The 22282-nt window shown below is 39.4% G+C and overlaps 1 protein-coding gene across 2 annotated transcripts; it reads right to left on the bottom strand.

Annotated features, from left to right (window-relative positions):
* Window positions 1–569: 569 nt before the first annotated feature.
* nckap1l (NCK associated protein 1 like) lies at window positions 570–22189 on the bottom strand. Of its 2 annotated transcripts, XM_046383279.1 has the most exons (31): window positions 22005–22189; window positions 20570–20680; window positions 20022–20114; window positions 19375–19431; window positions 18558–18700; window positions 17889–17979; window positions 16926–17063; window positions 16076–16124; window positions 14456–14612; window positions 14151–14207; window positions 13937–14033; window positions 13578–13687; window positions 13262–13394; window positions 13001–13082; window positions 12815–12873; window positions 12581–12726; window positions 12348–12480; window positions 11846–11965; window positions 11294–11433; window positions 10415–10546; window positions 9099–9317; window positions 8788–8918; window positions 7113–7210; window positions 5960–6053; window positions 4926–5008; window positions 4445–4525; window positions 3429–3522; window positions 3207–3323; window positions 2502–2611; window positions 1422–1511; window positions 570–1137 (listed from the first exon to the last, which is right to left on the bottom strand). In XM_046383279.1, exons 1-31 carry the CDS (start codon window positions 22092–22094, stop codon window positions 1021–1023), a joined length of 3372 nt encoding a protein of 1123 aa, XP_046239235.1. In that variant the 5' UTR covers window positions 22095–22189; the 3' UTR covers window positions 570–1020. The 2 variants fall into 2 exon arrangements, 1 of the variants encoding a protein (XP_046239235.1); XR_006842956.1 differs by lacking the exons at window positions 570–1137; window positions 1422–1511; window positions 2502–2611; window positions 3207–3323 and having other exon boundaries at window positions 3455–3522; window positions 4445–4770; window positions 4827–5008.
* Between the last annotated feature and the right edge of the window lie 93 nt (window positions 22190–22282).

The raw sequence follows: 22282 nt of genomic DNA, 5'->3' as shown, positions 1-22282 counted from the left end.
CTAAGACTGGTCATGTTTTTTTGATTTGTGTCACTTTAACCTTCCATCAACAAACACATTCTCTGTCACTCATCCAGCTTAATTTTGCATTTGATTTTACATTAAGTACGTCATCTGCTGATGTGCTGTTTTCAGAGTCTGTCATTTGTTTATGTATGAATGCTCTGCTGTGTATTAACACAAGTGTTTTCTGCAATGGGAATTGAACCTCTTGTGCTCTTCTGAGGAGGCTCACACTCACACTCACACTTACACACACACACACTGAGAATATCCATATCTCCAGTGTGGCACCCAAATGGATTTAGTCGAAGGGAGGAGACAGAGGAGAAGGGAAAAAGGAAAAGGACAGTGCTTGTTGCAAACTAAAATCACGAAAGGACAGTCTAAAATTAGCAACGAGCACTTTCAGTTCTACAAAACTGGAGTGCATCATTTAAATTGTACATGAAAAATGAAGAGGGCAAGACTCATCCAGGGAGGAGTGATGGGAGGACATCGATGGTGGAGGACAGACTGGAAATAAACAAGGGAAACTTGATGAATATAGACCAAAACATAAACAAATAGCATATTATTATCAACTTTATTCATGAAAAATGTTTCTGACAAACTGTTAATACAATAATCTATTACAAATCTTAATAAAGCAAAACACATTTAAAATGTCATGGTGTCTGGCGCTGACATGTAGAATGTAAAAGGAATACCTGATTAGCATTTTGAATTATTTAAGCTGATATTAATACTACAGCAGTAATAAATTTACACTGTAATGCTAGCAGATGCACACTATAAAAACAAGTCTGCTGTAAAAAGTAATGTCGGTACAATAAGAGCTGACTCACAGGAAGCATTAGTAACAGGAACAAGGATGAAAAATATCAAGAGCAGGGTTATCCTGGTGTGAATGTGCAGACTGCATGAACAAGAAACTGAATGGTACTGAAAACAAAACACATACATGAAAAAAGTCTCTTGTTTACATAAAGGTGATATTAAAAGTGTTTATCAAAGTCTTCAGCCCAGAGTGACGATGAAGGACCTGTACACCTCTCTGTAGGAGTTTCGGAGCAGAACATATGGGAAACAGCTCTCCAGCATGTCTTGGCTCAAGAACGGAGATTCCTCCACAATCTGAGTGAATTGGTGTTGATAGTTATAAAAACTGTGGTTATTGTCTATACTTTTTAGATCTGTTAATAAATCCCATTAAAAAAATAAAGGGTTTATCTTCAGCGGCTTTATTGTTAACTTATTAGTAATTTAGTGGTAGATAAGGAATAAACCATTACAGAAGACACAACATTCATGATGACTTGTAGTAAAGAGTAAAACCTCAATTAATCAAGGGCAAGAATTTTTTCTAGCCAAATTCTAAAGCCAGTGCATTATTGCATAATTTATATTGGAAAGCCTACCATGTGCAGGAGCAGGTAGATGGATTCTCGGTTTTTGCCCTCTATTCTTTCTACACTTTGTCCCAACTGAAGCAGAGCGGAGGAGGCCAGCTGTGGAATGACACAAAGTTAAAAAGAGGCAGATCAAACAACTGGAACATTTTTACACTGGTGGACTTGACCTCAACTGGGACGAAGGTCAGCAGAGTCTTGAGAAAGCTCTTTAAGTGAAATATTGTCAGAGTGGTGTGCCCAAGAAACTATTTATCCCTTGCCATACGCCAGTCATTTATGGCTTTTGGAAGATCGCTTGCATCATGCCACAATCATCTGTGTCTTCTGTGAAACTACTCATAAAATCAATGCTCCTCAGCCTTTCCACTTGCTCCATAACACAAAATACTGTCTATTTTAGAACAGTCAAGTGCAGAATGATTTTTCCTTCTAAGGCAAGAAGAGGCAAAACTATTGGACAATTCACACTAACAGCAAAGATTAGAGAAAAACTCTGAACATTAAAACAGAATATAGAAATAGATTTCTTATATTCTACCAATGTTCATCTTATGACTCCTATTTTCTACCAATGACATAGATAAAATGGACGAGTCTCCACTTCCTCCACTGTACAAAAGTGGAGCCAAACTATCCTGGACATGAGTGCTGCCATCTTATGCTGGTAATGTCATTGTGTAGTAGTCATGCGGTGGTGGAGCTGCAGAAGTTCTTGCCCATACACCCACCCGACTCAATCGAGAGCAGCACTCGACTGTCAATCGTTTCATTCCCATTGTATAGCATCAAATAACTAATGAAAACCAAAGTAATTAGGTGTTAGTTATTAACACTTGCACTTACATCAGTGTAATAAGAACAACCTAAAATGACAGAAACCATCAATTTATTTGAACTGTAGGTGTTAACTTTAACTTATGACACGTACCGGATCCAACTCCCAGGGGGCAAAAAGGTTGTCGTCTATCTTTATATATAGCACCAGTGCATTAGATAAGGTAAGATAAGATATGAAATTCACAATGTACCTTTTTGAAAGAATTCAATTTATATAGTAAAAAACATGGTAAAATGTTTGCCACTCACCAGGAGAAACTCTTTCAGGTGCTGCTCGATGTTCTTGTTCTGAACGGTGAACATGGCAGCAGCCAGTTGGTTAATAGCTGTAGCTAAACAGTGGATGTTGTTGTTGTGGCCTGAGAAAATAAAAGCACAAAATTCAAATAGAAATAACAGAATAGCATATCTTATAACATTAGGCACGAAGAGGATGTTTTTGTGGCCTGACAATTAGAAAAATTTAGCTCATGATCCGTAACCACGCAAAGGTTAAATCTATTTCAAACATGCCAATGGAAAATAGAGACAAACAAAATAATCTGAGACAAATGCCACCCTGTCCTTTGATAGAGATCTCGGCTATTTGCTGCTCCTAATGTTGCAGTCCAGGCTCAGAGCCAAGCACTTAGGGTCAGCAGGGCCGCATGCCAAGAGTAACTGTATCAATGCACGTCAGCTGAAGTTATCTGTAAACAAAGTCCCTCAATAGAAACGTGTTTCTCATTAACCAACATACTTTGCTTCAGACCACGTCAGTCAGACTGGAAAATATGATACACAAAGATGCTAATAAGCCTTGTGTTTCAGGGTGGAGTATCTTTTTAGACACTATCAGCAGCTGGTAAATAATAGCTGGAAGAGGTAGTGATTACTATTTGGTTGAGGGCTCTCTGGAGAATAATTACTGTCAAGCAGTTTGTAGCAGCTGGCAATGAAAGAATGAATATGCACCTCCATGCTCTCGGCTGTAGAAAGAGTTAGGGTCCAGGGCCAATGTAGGCAGGGACACGGCGATGTAGACCAGCAACAAACAGGACATCTTGTACTCCTCATCAATCGAAGTATTATCTAAAAAGAGATCAAGAGATGAAAGAACACTCTCTTTCCCTGCAAACTAAGCCATTAGATCACACTGTCAACAAAATTTGCACTAATAGTTACTAATAGTGTTACCTGTTTGCATGCTCCTGACAGCTGTGACAAGGGCTGGATCAATACCACATTTCAATCCTGCAGCAGAAGCCAGCTCAAAAACGCTTAGAGTCACCTGGAAGATGATAAAGCATTAAAAGAAGTACCTGTGAAATGGGGGGTTCCTGCAGCAAAGAGTTGCATTATGCCAACATGAAGTGCAATTTAAATTTAATGGACCATTTAAATTTTCATAATTTTGTTGCACTGTATTGTGCCAAGCTGATAAACTGCAGAAAAACACAACCAGTAGGATGCTGATTTGTGTTTTGCATTTTATATAGCAGCCACAAAAGTGACATACTGCGTATTCTCGAAGGAGTGACACTAAATCAGTTGTGGGTGTCCATGTCTTGACATACAGGTTTTGATCTTGGCCTATTTCTGGTTTCATGCATGGTTGGTCTGTCTGGCCAGAATGTTTCCACTGATGTGGTTTAGAGAGTGGAGCTGGAGCAGTCATCAGAGTCTCTCTCACAGAGACATTAGCGAGCTGCTGACGTCTTTGGGGTTATCCTGGCCCTGACTGTGGCACGGCTGTCATGCCTCACTCAGAGGCCAGACGTAAGTAAGGGAGGCGGGGGGTTCATGAGGCACACAGATTGCTCCAGTGGGAGATAAGGAATTTAATTTGGTACTAGAGAATATAGAAATGTGTTTCTCTGCAACTCTCTCACTCAGATGTTGCACACTGTCTAAATAAATAACATTATGTCACACACTGTGTCACTGTATGTTCTGCAGTCAATTCCCCAAAGTCTTAAATGTAAATACATTTGGAGGAATGTAAATAGAACAATATGTCTTCAACCTAAATTCTCCCACAACAAGCTCTATGAAAATAAATTGTTAATATACTGTTGATAAGCTGTGATGGGATGATTCATGCACAGTGAAGGCATGATTATTGCCCTTCATCTCGTCTGTTGGATCACAACATATGGAGGCCTTGTTTTACAGTGTAGCTGTCATAAAGTGTTATAAAAGCTGTGGTTTACCTTGATGTCATCTTCAGGGCAAACGCAGTCTCTCAGGCACTCAAGGGGACCCATCAGGTACGGGCAGTGCTTTAGCAGGATCTGGATTATATGACACAATATTGCTGAGGAAGGGCCTTTACAAGTCAAACAGTCAAGGACCGTTTGATATAATGAGAGATTATCGGTGTATGGACCCATAACGCTTTATCTTTTCTTATTTAAGTTTGTAAATCTCTTTGCCCTGAATTATTTGACTGAGGTTCTGTTGTTTAAAATATTGAGACTGAGGTCAAGAACAAGCCTTCACTCTTTATTTTAACTTTCTTAATTCTTAAAGTATAACATTCAAGAATTTCCCTCCAGGGATAAATAAAGGAATTCTGATCTGATCTGATCTGATCTGTCTTTTCTGATGTACTTACACCATATTAGAAAGCATTTCATCAGCATATTAGACACACAGATTTTTATATTTTCAGAATATTTTGCTGCACGTTACGTCTTTCAGACAATCCTGTGCCATTGATTTGAAGGACAGGATCACTCCAATGATGGTCATCCTCTTCAACACATTCTCTCCACCTAAAAGTGCACATGAAACAGATCAGCGGCTCTCTGCTGTAGAGCAGTAAATCAGTGTCCCCTTGTACAACAGTTTGGGTGAATGAGTGACTAGTTTTTCATTAGTGGGCAAATAAGGTTGTCATTCTGAAGTGTCTCACCTGGTTATTTGCACTTCAATTACTTTCTGATACAATAGGTTTCCACAGAAAATAATCTTGGCCAGGTATTATCTATAATATATACACACATCATCTGATATTTATGAGCTTTGTATGCTTTGTAGGTAAGATGCACAGATGCATCCATTGATTTATTTATCTAGTGTTCCCTATAGGCACTCTAAGTGTTGCTAATGATTTAAAACAAAGACAAATGTAAGAAGAAAATGCCCTATATGTAAATGCAACAGACTTTTGCTCTTGACTGAAAAGGATTTCAAGAGACTTGATATAAAAGCAATTAGAAGTTCCTGTTCCCTCCTTTGTTTTTCTTAATGTGCTTGTTTTGCACATGGCTATGTTCCTGTGAGTGCTGAAGGGACTTCCCTCTTCAGAATCAGATCATCTTGACCGCATCTCACCTCTTTGATCAAAACTTAGAGAGGGGTATATTACATCCAGGATAGATTCATTCGAGATTAGCAAATCATTCTTTATTTGTGTTCAGATATGCGTTTGATGAATTAGATTTAATCAGATAATTACTTAGCATTAAATAAGTAACATACAAAGAAAAGGTTTCCATTGGTCTGCTGGTAAACTAAAAGTGTGTATGTCAGTCAGTGAAATGATATGTAATAGGCCTACTGCCTCTTTGTTTCTTGTTATTGTTCCCTTTGCACTGTCATCTACATTCTTTCTTCCCACAACTGTACTCCACACTACCTGATCTCCTCCTGTCTGCCTTCTTCTACTCCTTTTATCCAATTATTTCCTTTATTTACCTCTTCTTCCCACATCCACTTCTCACCTGTCAGCCTCTTTTTGAGATTTGCCATTGCCTCAGGATTGTCAAAGTTGTTCTTCATCTGTACCAAAATGTCCATATTCTCAATCACTAGTTTCTGGCAGAAAAAAACAAAGAGAAATCAGTGATTAAGCCGCCCTCAGGTGGGAGTTATATGAAGAGAGGTTATAGCTGTGCTAGATCTGCCTCTCAGTACATTCAGAGCTGCAAAGCTGCAACTCCTCACTTCAGTCAGAAGTGTCAAAAGTGCCTGACAGCACTGCACTGGTTTCTAGTATGTGAGGATGAACTGTTTTAAAAGAGATACACGAGTTTGACAAAGCAAAGGAGAACTCTGAAGTATAAAAATTCTTCAATATGCACACACTTGCCTACAAAATAAGGGATTGTGTAAATTCATTCTAATTTATCTTCTACACTCAAATGTAGCTTGAAGAAAACACTTTGCAATTTTACTTGGTAACTGGGTTAACAGATTTGACTATAGACCTACGTTTTTAAAGCCACTGCCACACTTAGCCCACTGTGCAGTGTCTGTCACAGAGAAAAAGTAATTATACATCTAACACAAGAGAACTAACATAAAATCTAGCTGTTTAGAAAGTCAGGGTTAGCCTTTACTAAAACTAACCTTAATAACCAATTTTTCTCTTGCTGTGTCATCTGTAAATGAAAAACTTGGAACCTTAAACTAACTAACTTCGTGGCAATTATCTCAGCTTCTGACTCTACCATAATTCATCTCATACGGTAATTTGTTGTGCTCAAGTTACCTTAAAATCATATATTTACATGTATATAGCAGACAAACCAATGTTAATTTAATTTATATTAGCAGATACAGATTACAAATAATGAAAACAATTTTCATACATTTTCATATGCATTAGAGTAGCTATTAGAGTGTCCATTGTATATTTATGGAAGGACAATTAGGTGGATTATATAACTGTGGTTTGGGGGCATAAAAGGGCATAAAATGAAGGTGTTATGACTTTTTTTTTTCTCAATACATTTGTTGATGTTACTGCACATTTGTAAGGAAGTGAAGTCTCCAAGCAACAAGCAATACTCAGCAGCTAATTCTCACTTTTCATCAAAGTAAGCCAGATAATTCAGCAGGTCACTGATCTACATCCTTTGCATCATACTGTACCTTCAGCTCGCTGACTTGAGAGGTGATGTGCCACATCAGGTTCTCACTTAGAAACTTCAGGCCATATGGACCAATTAGCTCTGCCAGGGCCATTAACTCTGTTTAGAACATGATATTGGAAGGAGATGAGGGCTCAAGAGAAGCTTAAACTGGTGTTAATTTTAAACAAACACGTTAGCCTGACAGGAACCAGGCTCAGGTGAAGATGTATTGTTTCCAGCGTGGTGTTTTTACATGAATCAAACACAAAGCTTGACACTCTACCAGTGACAAAAATAAGGAAGGACGCAATATCACCTCCTGAATATGGATGGATAAGGAAGTGTGTGGTTAAAACTGGAGGTGGTTAATGGATGGATGAGTGAGTCACTGTGAGGCAGGCAGATACCTCACTGCAGAGTAAATATAGACCACGTTGATGACGTTGTGAGGGGGCGTCTATTGAAAAGCAGAGGTCTCCAAGGAACCGCGTGTGTGTGTGTGTGTATGTGTGTATGCCTTATGAATGCTGGTGTGTCCATGAGCATGGATGTGTTGCAGAGTGAACATTGCCTGAAGTCACAAGGAGGTGCTCCTACATGGTAGCATGTGGTCAGGAAGGGAGGATATGTGGTGGAGAGTCGGGCAATGCTGGAATAGTTATGAGACAGGGACTGAAGAGTGGGGGAGATGATAAGCAATACTGAACTTTACATTAGCCAGGCAGTGTCAGAATACACTGCATGACAGGCAGTGTGAAAGAAAACACCACACACCCACACAATAACAAGCTCCACATCCTCTTGAGCAAATTTTTCTCCCTCTGCATGTGGTGTCAAAGGAGTGAACAAGAATTGCAGACTGTGCCTTTTGGAAATAGCAGGACTGTGATCATTACAAACTAAAAATACTGGGAAACTTCGTGGTTCATGTGTTAGACAATGTGTTTTACACATGAAAGGGTCATTCAGGGAAACGCTATGATTTTGTTAAGGCCATGCATCTGTAAAAAGTGATAATTTATTCTAATTAATGGATTTTTGCACTTTGAATGCAAACATTCTCAGTGTACTTTGCAAGAGCTTAGATACATGTATTCAATGATCATATTTCTTTGTCAAGCCAAATAGTCCCGCAAGTAGAGTTATTGTGACATGGGCTGTTATTGCAACCATCAATCAATCACAGATTAAAGTTATTTTGGTTGGACTTATACCATATTTTTTTACAAAAAAAAAAATCCAACATAAACTCATCACTGTAACTGCTGTGCTCTGTTTGTTTAGGACAGGTAATCACATTAGGCATGCAGCTCTTTTCTCTCACTGCTAGAACTCCCACGCTTTCAAAATCACTGCTCTACCCCTGAGTGCACAACTTGGACAAGATCATAATGAACCTCTCCCAAAAGGTGGAGTTGCTGCAATAGGTAAGATCTGCATGTCACTGAGGACTGTCGTGAGAATTTCCCGATCCTATGATGCAACATGCATTGAAAGCTTTGTATTAGTTGTTCCCCATTTCCTGTATGTCCTGGGTGAGCTGAAGTGATAATAAAAATGTGCAAAAATGGCACCTTTGTTGTTACAGCCATGAGCATTCATTCAGATGCAAGAAGGGATGTACATGAAGGTTCCTATAGACATATGGATTCATGCTATGGATTAAATGACTGTAATTAAGCTCTGGGCCTGACCTGATACATCTGAATACTCCTCTGCTCTGAAACTTGGTTCATTTTCAGTAGTCTGGTTGACAAAGCAGTACATCGTAGGACAGTGAACAATGAGGGAGTTGCTTGCCTGACGCAAGAGACTCTCCAGGAACCTGAGATGCAGAAAAAACAGGCAAAGAAATGAGAGACGAAGACAGAAAGCAAAAGAGGATGTGTTTGTGTGCTACTTGCTGTGCTATGTACATACATGACATTTCCTGTGCGTAAATGAAGCAATATTTGGATATTTCCATGCAGCATACAGTGGATACACATCAGTATGTTACACACACCAGTTTGTGTAGAAAGTCGTAATGGTTTGCCCTCCACGTGAGTCCACCGGCTGTGTTTGCTGCAGCAGGACGTTTTTCACCAGCCGAGTGATGTCCACATTGATGTAGCCTGAGAGGCTGTGCAGGCTGGCTGTATAGGCTCTTATCCCTGCCAGGAGGTCCGAGGGACGGGCTATCTCCTGGGTGGTCTGGTTGTAATTGGCCATTCTCACGATGACCCTGGAGAAACATGTTTAACCAACGTCAGTTATCATCAGGCCAGAGTGGACCGAGAGCCCACAGATGGGACCTTAAAACTGGTTCAACGAGCCATGGCGGCACAATACTATACTCTTATTAGGTCAGCACATTCACTGCTCCCGGGCTTCACTGCAATTTTATTTATTTTTTTGTGAGGGCCCTGTACTACCTTGCTTTCTCTCCATGACTAGATGGTATTTACAATTTGGAAGGACCAATAATTGTGAGTGTGCTGCGACTCAAAGGGCCCTAATTTTAGGGTGACAGGGGAGATAATCATCAGCTAGGATGAGGAGACTAAGCAGAGCATATACACAGAAACATTAGGTTGCCCTGGTACCAATCCCTAATCTAAATAACTGTTAGCCCTGAAATGACACAGAGCAAGGGAGTAACATGATGGATGTCTTCTCAGGTTTTTAGAGGGTGGAGCATAGCCTGACACAGATGGATCAGACAGTAGAAGTCAGGGTTCATTACAGTGACACTTGACAAGAGACAAGCTCCAAATGTTTTCCTAATTGTCAGGAGGACTTAGCAAAGCTGTGAATGAGCAAAGACTCAGAGTAAATGCAGCGTGTAACGCTTTTAAGTTGTTACCAAGTGCTCTTTCACATCCTGGTCAGAATCATTTCTACAGCTTCTGTTCAGCATGGAGGTCAGCTTACTGGACAATATGTACATGATCATACAAGCAATGAGTTTGAACAAAAAGTCCAGCGTTTAAAAGGGTAAAATATACTATTATGTTTGTGCACTAATGCACAATTGTACAGCACTTTTACACACTGGCAGGGGAAACAATATTACATGGACAAAATATTCCTTTCACAATGAGCGTAGGCACTCACGTCAATAGTTAGCATATTTCTGACAGTAATTGTGAAGCCGCTGAATTGACAGACACACACACACACACACACACACACACACACACACACACAAAACACATTGCTGGTGCTCTTGAGATAGATTCTATGGAGCACAGACACAAGAGAATATTGCACGTACATACATATAACATCACGTAATTTATAAGACAAGTATACTAATGTCCCCATCCCCATGCTGCATACTCAGAGAGGCGTGTCTCCAGATGAGAAAGAAGAAACTCTGTTGGGACGACTATGTGATCAAAGACAACAAAGTCATTGTGGAGGCTGTAGCAGGAGCAGAGTTCTGTCAGCATCAGGTGCATCTTGTCCACACTAGGAGAAGAGGGAGAAAGAGAGAGAAGGGAGGATGCAAGTCTTCAGGACCTTAGGACAAATATTTTCACAATGACTGTAGGGTGGATGTGCTTTGCTCAGACAAATAAGGTAATAAACATGTAGGAGAACTGTAAAATGTTGCCAAACTGAGGCAGCAGGGAGGAAAACTGAGATCAGGCAGAGAGAGAGAGTCTTAAGTCTTAAGACTTAATTAGCGAGCACTCTAACTGTCACTATGAACAGAATATGATCAAAACAATGAAAACACCAACATGAAATATGGTGCCAGCAAAAGTGTTTTTAAATAAGCTGAGGCGTTTGTTTCTTATTTTTAATAGCCTGATTTTTGACCATTCAATTCTGACTGATTCAGTTTCTACGGTCAGAAAGTTCAGAGCAAATAATGCCTTGTAGGGAAGATAATTTTAATCCTATCTTCCTAATAACTTAAGAAATATGTCATGGGATGAGCAGATAGTAAAAGACTTCCACCAACATGAACCGCATTGGCCTAATTCTCAGCTTTGCAAGTCGGTCATACACTGTTGTGTATGTAACTGCAAGTTCTTTAACATGAACAACTGCTGTTGATAATGCTGCTCGTCTCCAGATATCATTGATGTATTAATTACACTGACATTCCCAAACTTCTGCCAGGTTAGTATAATTACTGAAGGATCAGGAAGAGTGAGATAAGTAGAGAAAATGATGGTAATAATCAGGGAAACAGAAAGGAAAGCTGACTTGGTGGTGACAGTCCGGTCTTTTCTCAGGCTTTCAGCGCCTGGTTTCTCTTTCGGGACTTCTCCTTTCTTTGGCACTGGCTTCTTTTGCTTTCTGTGGCGAGCTGCGCTGATGGTCTCTGCACTGTGTTTGGGCTGCAACTAAGGGGTTATCAGGCCGAAAGAGATGGAGGCAACAAAGGAGAGAAGAAGGGAGAAAGAGAGACAGCCAGAAAGAGCGAGAAGGAATTCAGTCCTGAAGGTACTGGATAACATACTCAAAGACAAACATGGGATTTTGGATTCACATTGGAAGCACTCAAAAAGTAATCATTCTCTCCAGATTTTCCTCAAGGGATTAGACAAACAACACTGCATTGATCATCTCCAGAGTTTTAGACCTGTTCTTTATTTTTTACTGAAATTCTCATTTCCTGTTCTCTGCTTCCAGCTATATCTACTGATGCCAAGCTGAGTTGTGACTATGATCAGATTTGGATATAGCGTTTGGCAGAATCAATCTCTGCTACATAATTAGCTTTTCTTAAAAACCTGTACTAGACTCAGACTTCACCTGCTCGCTGAGGTTGCACTGCTCAGCACATATCTCTAACACAACACTGCTGGTCATCTTGGCAATCTGCTCCAGGAAGGTCACACACAGGCGCAGACACTTCTTCTCCATGGCCTCTATCTACACACACAAATAATCCCAGTTTGCGTGAGCATGCACATATGCACAATGACAGAGGACACACTTGAGAATGGACAACAGCATAGAAAAATGCATCTCTTAACACACAATCACACACACAAATGTAGAAGCCATATTTTCACCCATAATGTCCCCATTTACAATTAGTTCATGGTTCACTGTACAAGAACTGTTGTAAGCTATCAGTTTCAGCAGGTATAACTTGCCTGTGATGTTTTCATTATCTCAGACATACAGTTACAAAGTTGTCATGAATGAAGGAAATGGCATGCTGCTGGTGACGTGTCTTGGTAGGTTGTAACCAGTGTACTCACTTCTCCTGATGATTAATAGCTTGGTCAGCAAATGACTGAATACTGACCTCTTCTGGGCAGAGAGGGTCTCCACAGAGGTTGAAGTGAGAACAGGCAGACGGGAAAGCCATAAGGTAACGCTTCATGGTCATCTCCTCGCTGCTCTGGCCAAACATTTTCTCAAAGACACGCGGGTAGAAACTGGGAAGCAAAAATCGAGTATTCAGCAGAGAAGAGAAGAGAAGAGAAGAGAAGAGAAGAGAAGAGAAGAGAAGAGAAGAGAAGAGAAGAGAAGACTGACCAAAGTATGGACACCTCAGATGTCTCCTGCAGAAGTCCTTCCACACTGTCCACCATCCTGGTGTGAAACTGAATCATGTTCATCACCTTTGCTAAGTCATTGTAGTCTTTTAATGGAAGAGGAGCCTTGTTCACACTTGTGTAGGCCTAAAACAGAAGCCAAATAAAACCTTAAAGCGGTACTCAGAGAGTTTTATAATGCTAAGCGAATACTGGGCAATATAAACCTACCTACCTGCAATCTTAGCCAGTCCAATCTGAGTGCTCTGAAGTCAAACTCCTCTTTGTTTTCCACTGCAGAGTAAACTCAAATAATTATTCAAATCATATTTCTTATATTGAATTTTAAATAGGGAAAAATAATGGGTGAAAATAATAAGATAAGATATATATAAGATCTAGATTGTTGTGTTGTGATAACCTTGTTTGATGGACAAAGCGGACAGGGTGGAGACAAATGAACTCATCAGAACTGACTCCTCTTCTGGACATACATACATGTTCTGCAGAGGAGAAAAAGATTTCTAAATTTATGGTGAAAATGGAGAAAAAAAAAAAGTTATGCAACGTAGTTAATGAAAGAAAAACGCACAGGATTTTGTGTTGCATTTTATAGTATACAGTGAATCTCAGCAATTTAAGCACACACGCACACACACACGTTCATGTTATCTACAGGTACCTGCATGGTGTCATTGAGAACCAAAGCATCAAACTGTGCCAGATACTGGACATGGTAGCGCTGAACTACATGGTTGTACTTTGTCATCAGACCCCTTAACTTCTCCATGTAGAACAGCAGCTCTGCCATCTGACTGGAAAAACAAAAAATGAAAACTTTCTATCACCCCGCACACTTTGGGGTAAATACATGACCTCAGTGTATATAGCTGCTGCACAGTGGAGCTGCTCTGAGGGGTGGATTGGACTTGTTAGCTGCCAGATTTTTGCACACTAAAATGACACAGGGGTTTACGTCCTCTGCACCTATGACCTACTTGTCAATGTAGTCCTCGGGTGTCTTTATTTTTGGCATATTCTCAGAGTGCCTGACAAGCCACAGGACCTCGTCACGGGAAAATGATAGAGCCATGAAGACAAACAGGGCCTTTGGGATTTGATTGACACACAGAAGAAAGAAGAAAGAGGAATGTTAGGAAGGAGTTTCAGTTAAGTTTTACTAAAAGTCAGGATCATTATGAAAGAAAGGGTCATTCAAAGGAATTTCCTCCTCCTGCCCAAATATTCCCCAGAGCTGGATCAAAGACACTTTGATTTTGTGTGGATCATGTGACCAGAATTTAATTTTGGATATGTAACTCGTAGTAAGCTGTTGTGTTCAATAGTTCGCTTCTACCTTTGGTCCCAGAAGTCCAGGTTCATCCTCCAGAACTTTAAATAATTCCCTCATCGCTCCTCTCAGAAACTGCCTCCTCTCTCTGTGCATAGCTCCACTGGTTATAACACAGAAAACTGACATTTGGTTTTTCCATTTCCAAGTAAATGCACATAAATTTATATTTATGACAGAAAAGTGGTAAAAACTTTGTTTATTTTCCTGCCAGTCTCACCTGTTGACCAAAGCATGCTCACGGCATTCTTTGATGTCAGCAACACGCTTGCTGTATCTGATATAAACAAATACAATAAAAACTGTATTAACAAAAAAAAAAAAAAAAAAAAAGGCAGTTACATGAATCAGTTTTCATATTGTGAAGCTCTTGTGAAAAAATATGAAGTCTTACACTGTAATCAGTAAATGTTGTAATGTAATATCTAGTTTGGGCTTTATATGATGTCAAAAATAGCACTTTTTAATTTCACCAGCCAGGACCATTTGTTATAGTGTGGGGAGAGTTCACTGTCGTCTACATACCCTTTGATGTTGTCGAAGAGGTCCTCGGACACCTTGTGTATGTTGAGTACCTCATCTCTGGTGAGGGTGAGGTAGATGCCGCTTCGCAGAGCTATCTTCCACAGCTCCTGAGAGGCCTGGTTTGTATTCAGACTGGTGTGGCACAATAGGAAGCCGACTACAAGGGGCACAGTCAGCAACATTTATCACACAGTCTGTGGTGTTGGCACCTCACTGCTGCATGTGATCAGCTACAGGAGCTTGTGATCAGCTACAGGACCTCGTTCAGCAAAAGACTCTTACTGCCACGATGCACCACAGAGCGATACAGGAAATCATTCCTGCCTGTCGCCATCAAACTGCTAAACTCAGCACTGTGACAGACACACTCACTTTATATATACAATGTATATATTGTTTTTTACACATGTACATACCTGTATTTTTAAATTTTCTTAAAAAAACTGAACACATTGTAAATACCTGTACTTTGAGGTTTTAGTTTTTGATTATCCTATTTTTATTTTAATCCTATTTTTATACTCTTCACTTTTCACCTTTCTTGGTCGGGAATACTGCATGTGCAATGTCTGTAAGAATAAGTATTTCCCTTCAGGGATAAATAAAGGAATTCTGATTCTGATTCTGATTCTGATTCTGATGTGTTTACACAGTCATTATATATTTTTTGCATTTTGTTTTTTGCCAATAAGTGGTCTGAGATTTTGATTGCAATGCTTCCTTACGTCACACATTTTAAAGTTTTCAAGACTTTAAATGGACAAAAAGCATAATGAACAGTTGGAAATGTTTTGGATTGTAATATTAACTGCCATTCAGTGTAGACCCTGAGTCAGAAACCACAGTGCTCCGGTCATGCCAGTGGTCATTTATACACATTGTTAACTGGCGGAGCCTATGATGGTAGCTTATTTCAAAATTAATAATAACCTATTTACAGTGCCCATAAAAAGTATTCATCCCCTTGGATGTTTTTCCTTGTTACTGCTTTTATAAATGGAGTCATAGTCAATTTAATCTTACTTCTTTAAAAATGATTTACAATTAAAAATAAAAGAACTCTTTAATGTCAAAGTGAAAACAGATGTCTGTAGAATAATGTCAATCAATTAAAAGTATATAGTGTAAAATAAGTGATTGCATAAGTATTCATCCTCTTTTCCTCTTTAAAGTGACTCACCTGGTTCAGCAGATGTCCAGCCAATTGGTGCTAGTAGTTTCACAATTAGGGAAATGGACATTACCTGAGTGTAGTGAAAATGTCCAAAGTGATTGGAGTATAAAGGCACTAGAGTCTAGAAGGTCCAATCACTTGTTTTACATTGTACATTTTAATTAACTGACATCGCTTTGCAGAAAATCTGTTTTCACTTTAATGTTAAAGTGAAAATATAAATTTTTGCTCAGTTTTTGCCAAATAAGACCAAATTATATTGACTTTGATTCCATTTACAATAGCAATAAAATAGCATAACATCTAGGGGGGTGGATTCCTTCCATAGCCACTGTATGTTGTTGTTGTGTAACTCTTTTTTTTCATACTTTTTCATACTTGTGCAGCATGTCTGTGTGTCTGAAAAGTCCTTAAGCTACAGCAGGACAAATGCCACAGACACTTACTGATGATCCAGCGCTCCATCACTTCCATTGAGAGATATTCACATCCCATCTGTGGTGAACAAAAAAAACTTATTAACTGCCAATGCAGACACATTTGCTACAGCCTTACACATAAATTGAAGAAGTAAGAGCATACTGTCAGTTAAAGTATATGCCATCAGTATCTTAATTGCTGGTTGGTTGGTTCTACAAAATATAAATCAGCTGCAGATTTATTCCTCTCTGGAAATATTGATTAGCCTTTCTGTGATTAAAAAAATGCTAATGCTAATATTGTAACATAGTGTAGTTTCAGAGAGCAGAGATTAGTATTCTTTTGATGTCAAATGGGAGGCTGTTATTTCCTGTCATATATTTTGTATCTTTTCATAAAAAAGCATGTTGCTTAGAGGTCCCTCTCTTGGCTGGGCTAGTGTTTCTTTTATGAGGAAGCCACAGGCAACAGGGATCATAACATTACATCAGAGAGGCCATAATGGTCGTGTCTGAAGACAGCAGAGAGGATGACTAAGGGCACAAACTGTGCAGGAAAGGGAGATGGGTGGAAATAAAAGTTTATGGAGAAACACAGAGGTCAAAACACAGAAGTATAAATAATTTTCTAAATGACAGCTCTATAATGGAAAGGTAGGAAAAAAGGGACACAGTCCCACTAATGGACTGTCTCAGTGTCTCAAGACTTTCAAGACATTACATATACTGCCATTACATCTTTTGGCTGCAACACCTTCTCTCATCTCTGTGCTTGACATCACTGGAAAAATCATATTTTAGACACTCTCGCCCGTCTTCTCTCTCGATCCCTGTGTCAGAGATAAATACAGTAGATGTGATGGCAGGGCAGACTCACAGTGTTGCAGCAAGCTGGGTCCAACATGGCAGCTGGAGCACTGAGCAAGCTGAGGAGCTGGGCGCTCCGCCACTGCTCGGCTGGCAGGTTCCTGCGTGGGTAGACCATCTTAAGAGACAGCAACGCTGCTGTCACAGACTAGGAGATAGGCAGAGGAGGAAAGAAAAACTGTAAATGAGGAGGCTGGACAGGAAGACACAGGGGCCAAAAGAAAGAGTTGAAGAGAACTGGCAACAGTTTATATAAAATTACAGTAAAAACACATTGGAGGCTTCTTTTTTTTTTTTTTTTTTTTTTTTTTTTTTTTTGCACATGGGCATATTTTCTGATCCACCATACACAACTGGTGTAATTGCCAGTGTGAAAAGAAGCATAGCATGATTTGTTTTTGTTGCGTTACTTATGGGTACAGCACCGTGATAATACAGCTGTAATCTTTGGTAACTGTACATCCATACACTTTCTGTATCTTTTTGTGTTCTGTGGTCGTTTTCATGCCTTGAAATAAGCCCATTTGATGCAGTTATGGGAAGTCTTATTTCTACAACACACAGTAATATTTCAGACAATAATGGTTTACCAGCTGAAAGGGAGAAAGTCCCTGAAGTCCGATTATAAAATGGTGTGGAAAGCCTTTCTAAACAGTGGAGGCTGTTAAATCCACAAGTCAATAACAACAATAAAAATATGGGTGTAGGCTGTTGTTTAGGTGGCCACAGAACACTTAGACCTTTAGGTGTAATGGTGTAACGGGACAAAACAGAAGTGTGTATGGTTTAGTAGTTATGCTCTGTGTTTAAATATGTGGACATAAACAAAATATGAATGTGGTGCTGCATTAATATTGGATAAAGTGAATTTAACTGATCACTTAGTTTACTTTGCGCCAGCATCCATCTCTTAATTAAAGAAAATCATGAACTATTTATTTGTACTGTAGCTAAACGAACACGCAGAGCCTACCCTTGTGTGAGGGCCAAACTCCTCCGTGAGCTTCTTCCAAGGATGCTCGTACTCCACAAACATCTGGCCGAGCCGCGGGTAGGAGGGGTCACTGCAGGAGTCATTACAGCGTGCAATTAATCATTGCAGAGACAAAAAGAAGCGAAAGAAGGAGGACATTGTAATAATACAGCACTGTCAATACTGTGCCAGTCTAGCAGTACACACAGGGATTTTAATGATGAATAAAAGTCTTTAATTTCATAAATACATTCTTCTTTTTTATTTTACAGCTGGGGAAATAATGAAAAACTGAGCCTGTTTCCCACTCAAGGGGCTAGCTGTGTGTGTTGCAAGTCAAATGTGATATTAAAATGCATGTGTTTGTGCTCCCTGCACACGTCTCAAATTGAGATAAGCATCCTGCTTTTTTTTTTTTTTTTTTTCGAGTATATAAATAAATATCATGCAAAGTGGGTGGACTCAAAATGTCAGATTACCACTTGGCAGTCAGAAAAGGTTAGCGGTGGGCTGTTGATGTCTGTGGCAATAAAAATTCAAATTAATTATTAGGATCGGAAAAATAGTCTAATTGATGGACGTGGAATGGAATCAATTAAAGCAATTGAATGGAGTGTTTGTCTTAACTAGAAAGCTGCACTTAGCAGATACAACCCTTTCATGTGTTACCTGCTGCCGTTGGTCATTTCATGGGCACAGTTGAACATGCCCACCAGAGCCTTTTTGTCATCGATGCGAGAGAGCATTAGGAATATAGATGTGTAGGTGATGATCAGATCCAGGTAGTTTCTGGTGAAGTCAAAGTTGACTGTCTGAAATCAAAATTTCAGTGTTATCAGTTACCATTTCCCTCAGATACCCACTGACAGAGAGAAGTGTCTAAACATGCATGGAGGGATTATATTTATCTGTGTTTTGGCAAACATAACAGGTATAAGGATGGAGTGGTTTGAACAATCTTTGGTTACTTTTTCTCAGTCTGAAAACCCATCTCCACTGGAACCCACTGTAACTGAATGAGTTTTCCAAGAGGCATAGATACATTAGGATAGAGAGATATCTCTTGAATATGATGTGCCACAAATCAAATCATAGATCCTTTAAGAATGTCAAAGGTATCCTGTGTTGAAAGATGTTCCCTGAATACATCCAAGCAGTGCGAGATGCTCAAAATGTCCACATAAACTGTGCAAATCAAATCCCAGGAGGCACAAATCACTGAAATATACAGGAGGAACAAGAGGTGCCATTTTAATTATGATAATAATAAACCTGATAAACGTAACAGGAACAGGCTGAGGGCAGTGAGGAGAGGAAATACAACCTGCAGTATGTAACAGAAGGGAGTAAACAGCATAGCAATAGCTGGAGCAGAATGAATAAAAATAAGAGAAATTAGGGGGAGCTTGTCAGATTATCAGCAGATTTTGTGTGCGATAAGTTATCCTGACTTAAAACAACTACGATCCCCACAGTAAATACTTACAATATCAAAGAAGCACTGACAGGCATCTATGGTGTTCAGCAGCTCATACACGTGGTCCTGAATGAAGAACAAAGAGGGATTTGCACAACAACACAGCAACATTCAAAACGTGTTAAGACTCTAATGTGATTTCTTAACATATTTTCATTGTCATCAATTCAAGTGTAGCCTTAACAGTCATTACAGATTTCATTTTGTGTAACATTATGATTGAGTTGCTCTCAATCTAACAAATACCCGTGTTGCACTGGCCGGGCAGTGACCTCCATCACAGAAATATGAAAATGTGAGGGGAGCTGTAACCCCCTGAACCAAATCCCAGTGAGCTAACTGTCCTCGATATTTGGAATGAATCAATTATTTTCCTATACCAGAATAAACCACTCTATATGTAAATGTATTCTGTAAAACCAAAATATCTAAAATAAGAAGTGTACAGATGAAAAGAGAGAGAGAGAAAACAAAAGCTGTCCTCTATTATCAAGTCTGTGTTTTCATTTGAAGAATAATTCATATTTATGCTTCATTTTCATTGTTTTTCACTTCTTTAACTAGACAGAATGTTATATTTCTTCCCTTTTTACGTCAGCAAAGCTAATCTGAAATTAAAAACATGAAAAGAAAGAGACAGAGGGCAAGAGAATCACCCTGAACTCGATAACATCCAGGAAAGAGTCGTAGTAGCTTGCTGTGCCTGCCAACACTTCAGATTTATGTCTCTGGATGCTGGTCAGATTTTGCTGCAAGAAACAACAAAGAGAACATTTCATTAATGGTCAGGTACAGTGATGTACTTAAACTATTTCTTGAAGTCTTTCTGAGGGTAAGTTCATTATCTCCACTGAGTATTTAATTAAACAATTAACAAAGTATGGGCACAATAACAGATGCATGCTGTACATATCGTGTAGCAAATATCATGCACTGTTTTCAACATTTGCTTTCTTGAGATCAGAAGATTTTAGTTTTTGGTTGTAATAACCAAAAAAATAGTAACTGTCAACACTGTTTTCAGTAGTTCACACAGTAATTAGTTTTTCATTGAGAAAAAAACAAAGCTTTTTTTGTCAACATCCCAAATAATGATTTCATGATTACAACAAAATGAAATGGAAAAATAAGTCTGAGCATGTTCTTGTGTAGGAAGAAAGGTGAAAAACCAAAGCTTCTGCAGTGGATGCCGATATATACTTACGATGTTTCCTCTGAAGTCAATGTTGGGGAATTTCTTGTTAATGTACTTGATGGCAGGCTCCATGGCTTTATCTGTCAGGAGGGATGGCCTCGTCTTCGGGTCTGCACAGGTCTTTAAGAGAGGAAATGAAAAAAATGGTGGGACCAGTTTGCACCAGGCTTTTGTCACATCTTACTTGATGTTTTCAGCAGGCAAATCCTTGATTTTTAACACAATTTTTTGTGTTGTTTCATCATGCTGAGCAGGTTCTCTTGTACCTTGTAATTATTTTCCAGCCAATGCATGTTAGAAGAAACTAAATCCTCAGACCAGCTGAGAAAACTGTGGGCTGTAAGTAATAATGCATCTCCCCACCTCCCTCAGCAACCACTCTCAAGGTGACCTTGGGCAGGATAGTTAACATCAAAACTGCTCCGGTGGAGCAGTTCAGAAACTGACAGCTGAACACTGTGTAGCAGCTCCCAAGTGTCAAGTCTGACTGTGAAATTAAAAAAATGCATGCACGCTCAGCAGATCCTCCCTGGGATTAACTAAAATGAGACTACTCTTTCGCTTCCCTCCTGTTAAATGCATTCATGTGCATGTATACATGGGAGAAGGGGGGGCAGTACATAAGACATGTTTTCTCATGAGGAGTGTGTCATTTCCTGTGTGTCACGTCTAGAAGTGGCTGGCTTGTGAAAATAAACCCGTTATACTCTCTCAGGAATCGCCTTGTAATATTTAATCATGCTCTCTGATTTCTTCATTATATTTTTTGCTGGTCTGTTTGCTCCTGTTGTGCTGTATGGGTTTCACACAATTCAGCTCAGAATAACTGAAGTTTGAGGTGACTGTCAGCTCAGTCTGACTTCCTGTTCACACTTCCTCTTTGGAGAAATAAGCTCAGTTGCAGATGGAAGACTGTGCTGCTTATTCTTCTAAGCAGTATACGTACAGACTGCTTTTGTTAGTTAGTTCACATCATTTCATTATTGCAGTTTGAGTTGCAGATACTGGAGAGTTTCTCGACTTTGAGGAAAATTATTGGGTCATTATTGGTGGTTTGCATCCTTGTGAGAATCTATAGTATTTTGATGCATTACAGATGAAGTACTTCAACATATATGGCTTTATAAAATCATTATTCTTCAAGATACAAATGTAGATTGTTATTTGAACAATGAAGCTCTCATTCCCAGCAGCTCTATTGAATTTAAAAATAGAAGTCATAGCATGCAATTCAAAATAGGATTCAATAACAATTTTAAATATGTTTCAGTAACTATACACTGATATATATACTTCCACATGTATCTTTGTATTGTAGTTGTCTGTGTAATGAGAAAATACAGCGTACAAATCATAAGAGCATTATCAAGCATACGAAAGTCAAGTTCCTTATTTCGCGTAACACAGACCACTTGCCTCTATAAACTTCCCTACTCTCCCTCACCTTCTTAATGTAGTTCATGCGTATTAGCACCCCATTCCCTCTCTCATTGAGGATGGTGAGCTTTTCAGCCAGTTTCTGTTGGTAGTCCATGGCTTCAGAAACAAAATGCACCTCTCCTTCCGTTCACCCTTGGCCTCCCGGTAGCAGTTGAACCCTTGGAAACAAGTGCACCAAGAACCTCACCCTGACACCAGGTCACATGGGACTCGTGGGAGGAGCCGGACTGAGTCATCATGTAACTGTAACGTATGTAAAAAAAAGTGGATATGAATTTACTG

Source organism: Scatophagus argus, chromosome 3, assembly GCF_020382885.2.
Source record: "Scatophagus argus isolate fScaArg1 chromosome 3, fScaArg1.pri, whole genome shotgun sequence".
NCBI classification, from domain to species: domain Eukaryota; kingdom Metazoa; phylum Chordata; class Actinopteri; family Scatophagidae; genus Scatophagus; species Scatophagus argus.
Note: the sequence above shows the minus strand (reverse complement) of the source record. Positions and strands in the feature narration are given on the sequence as shown.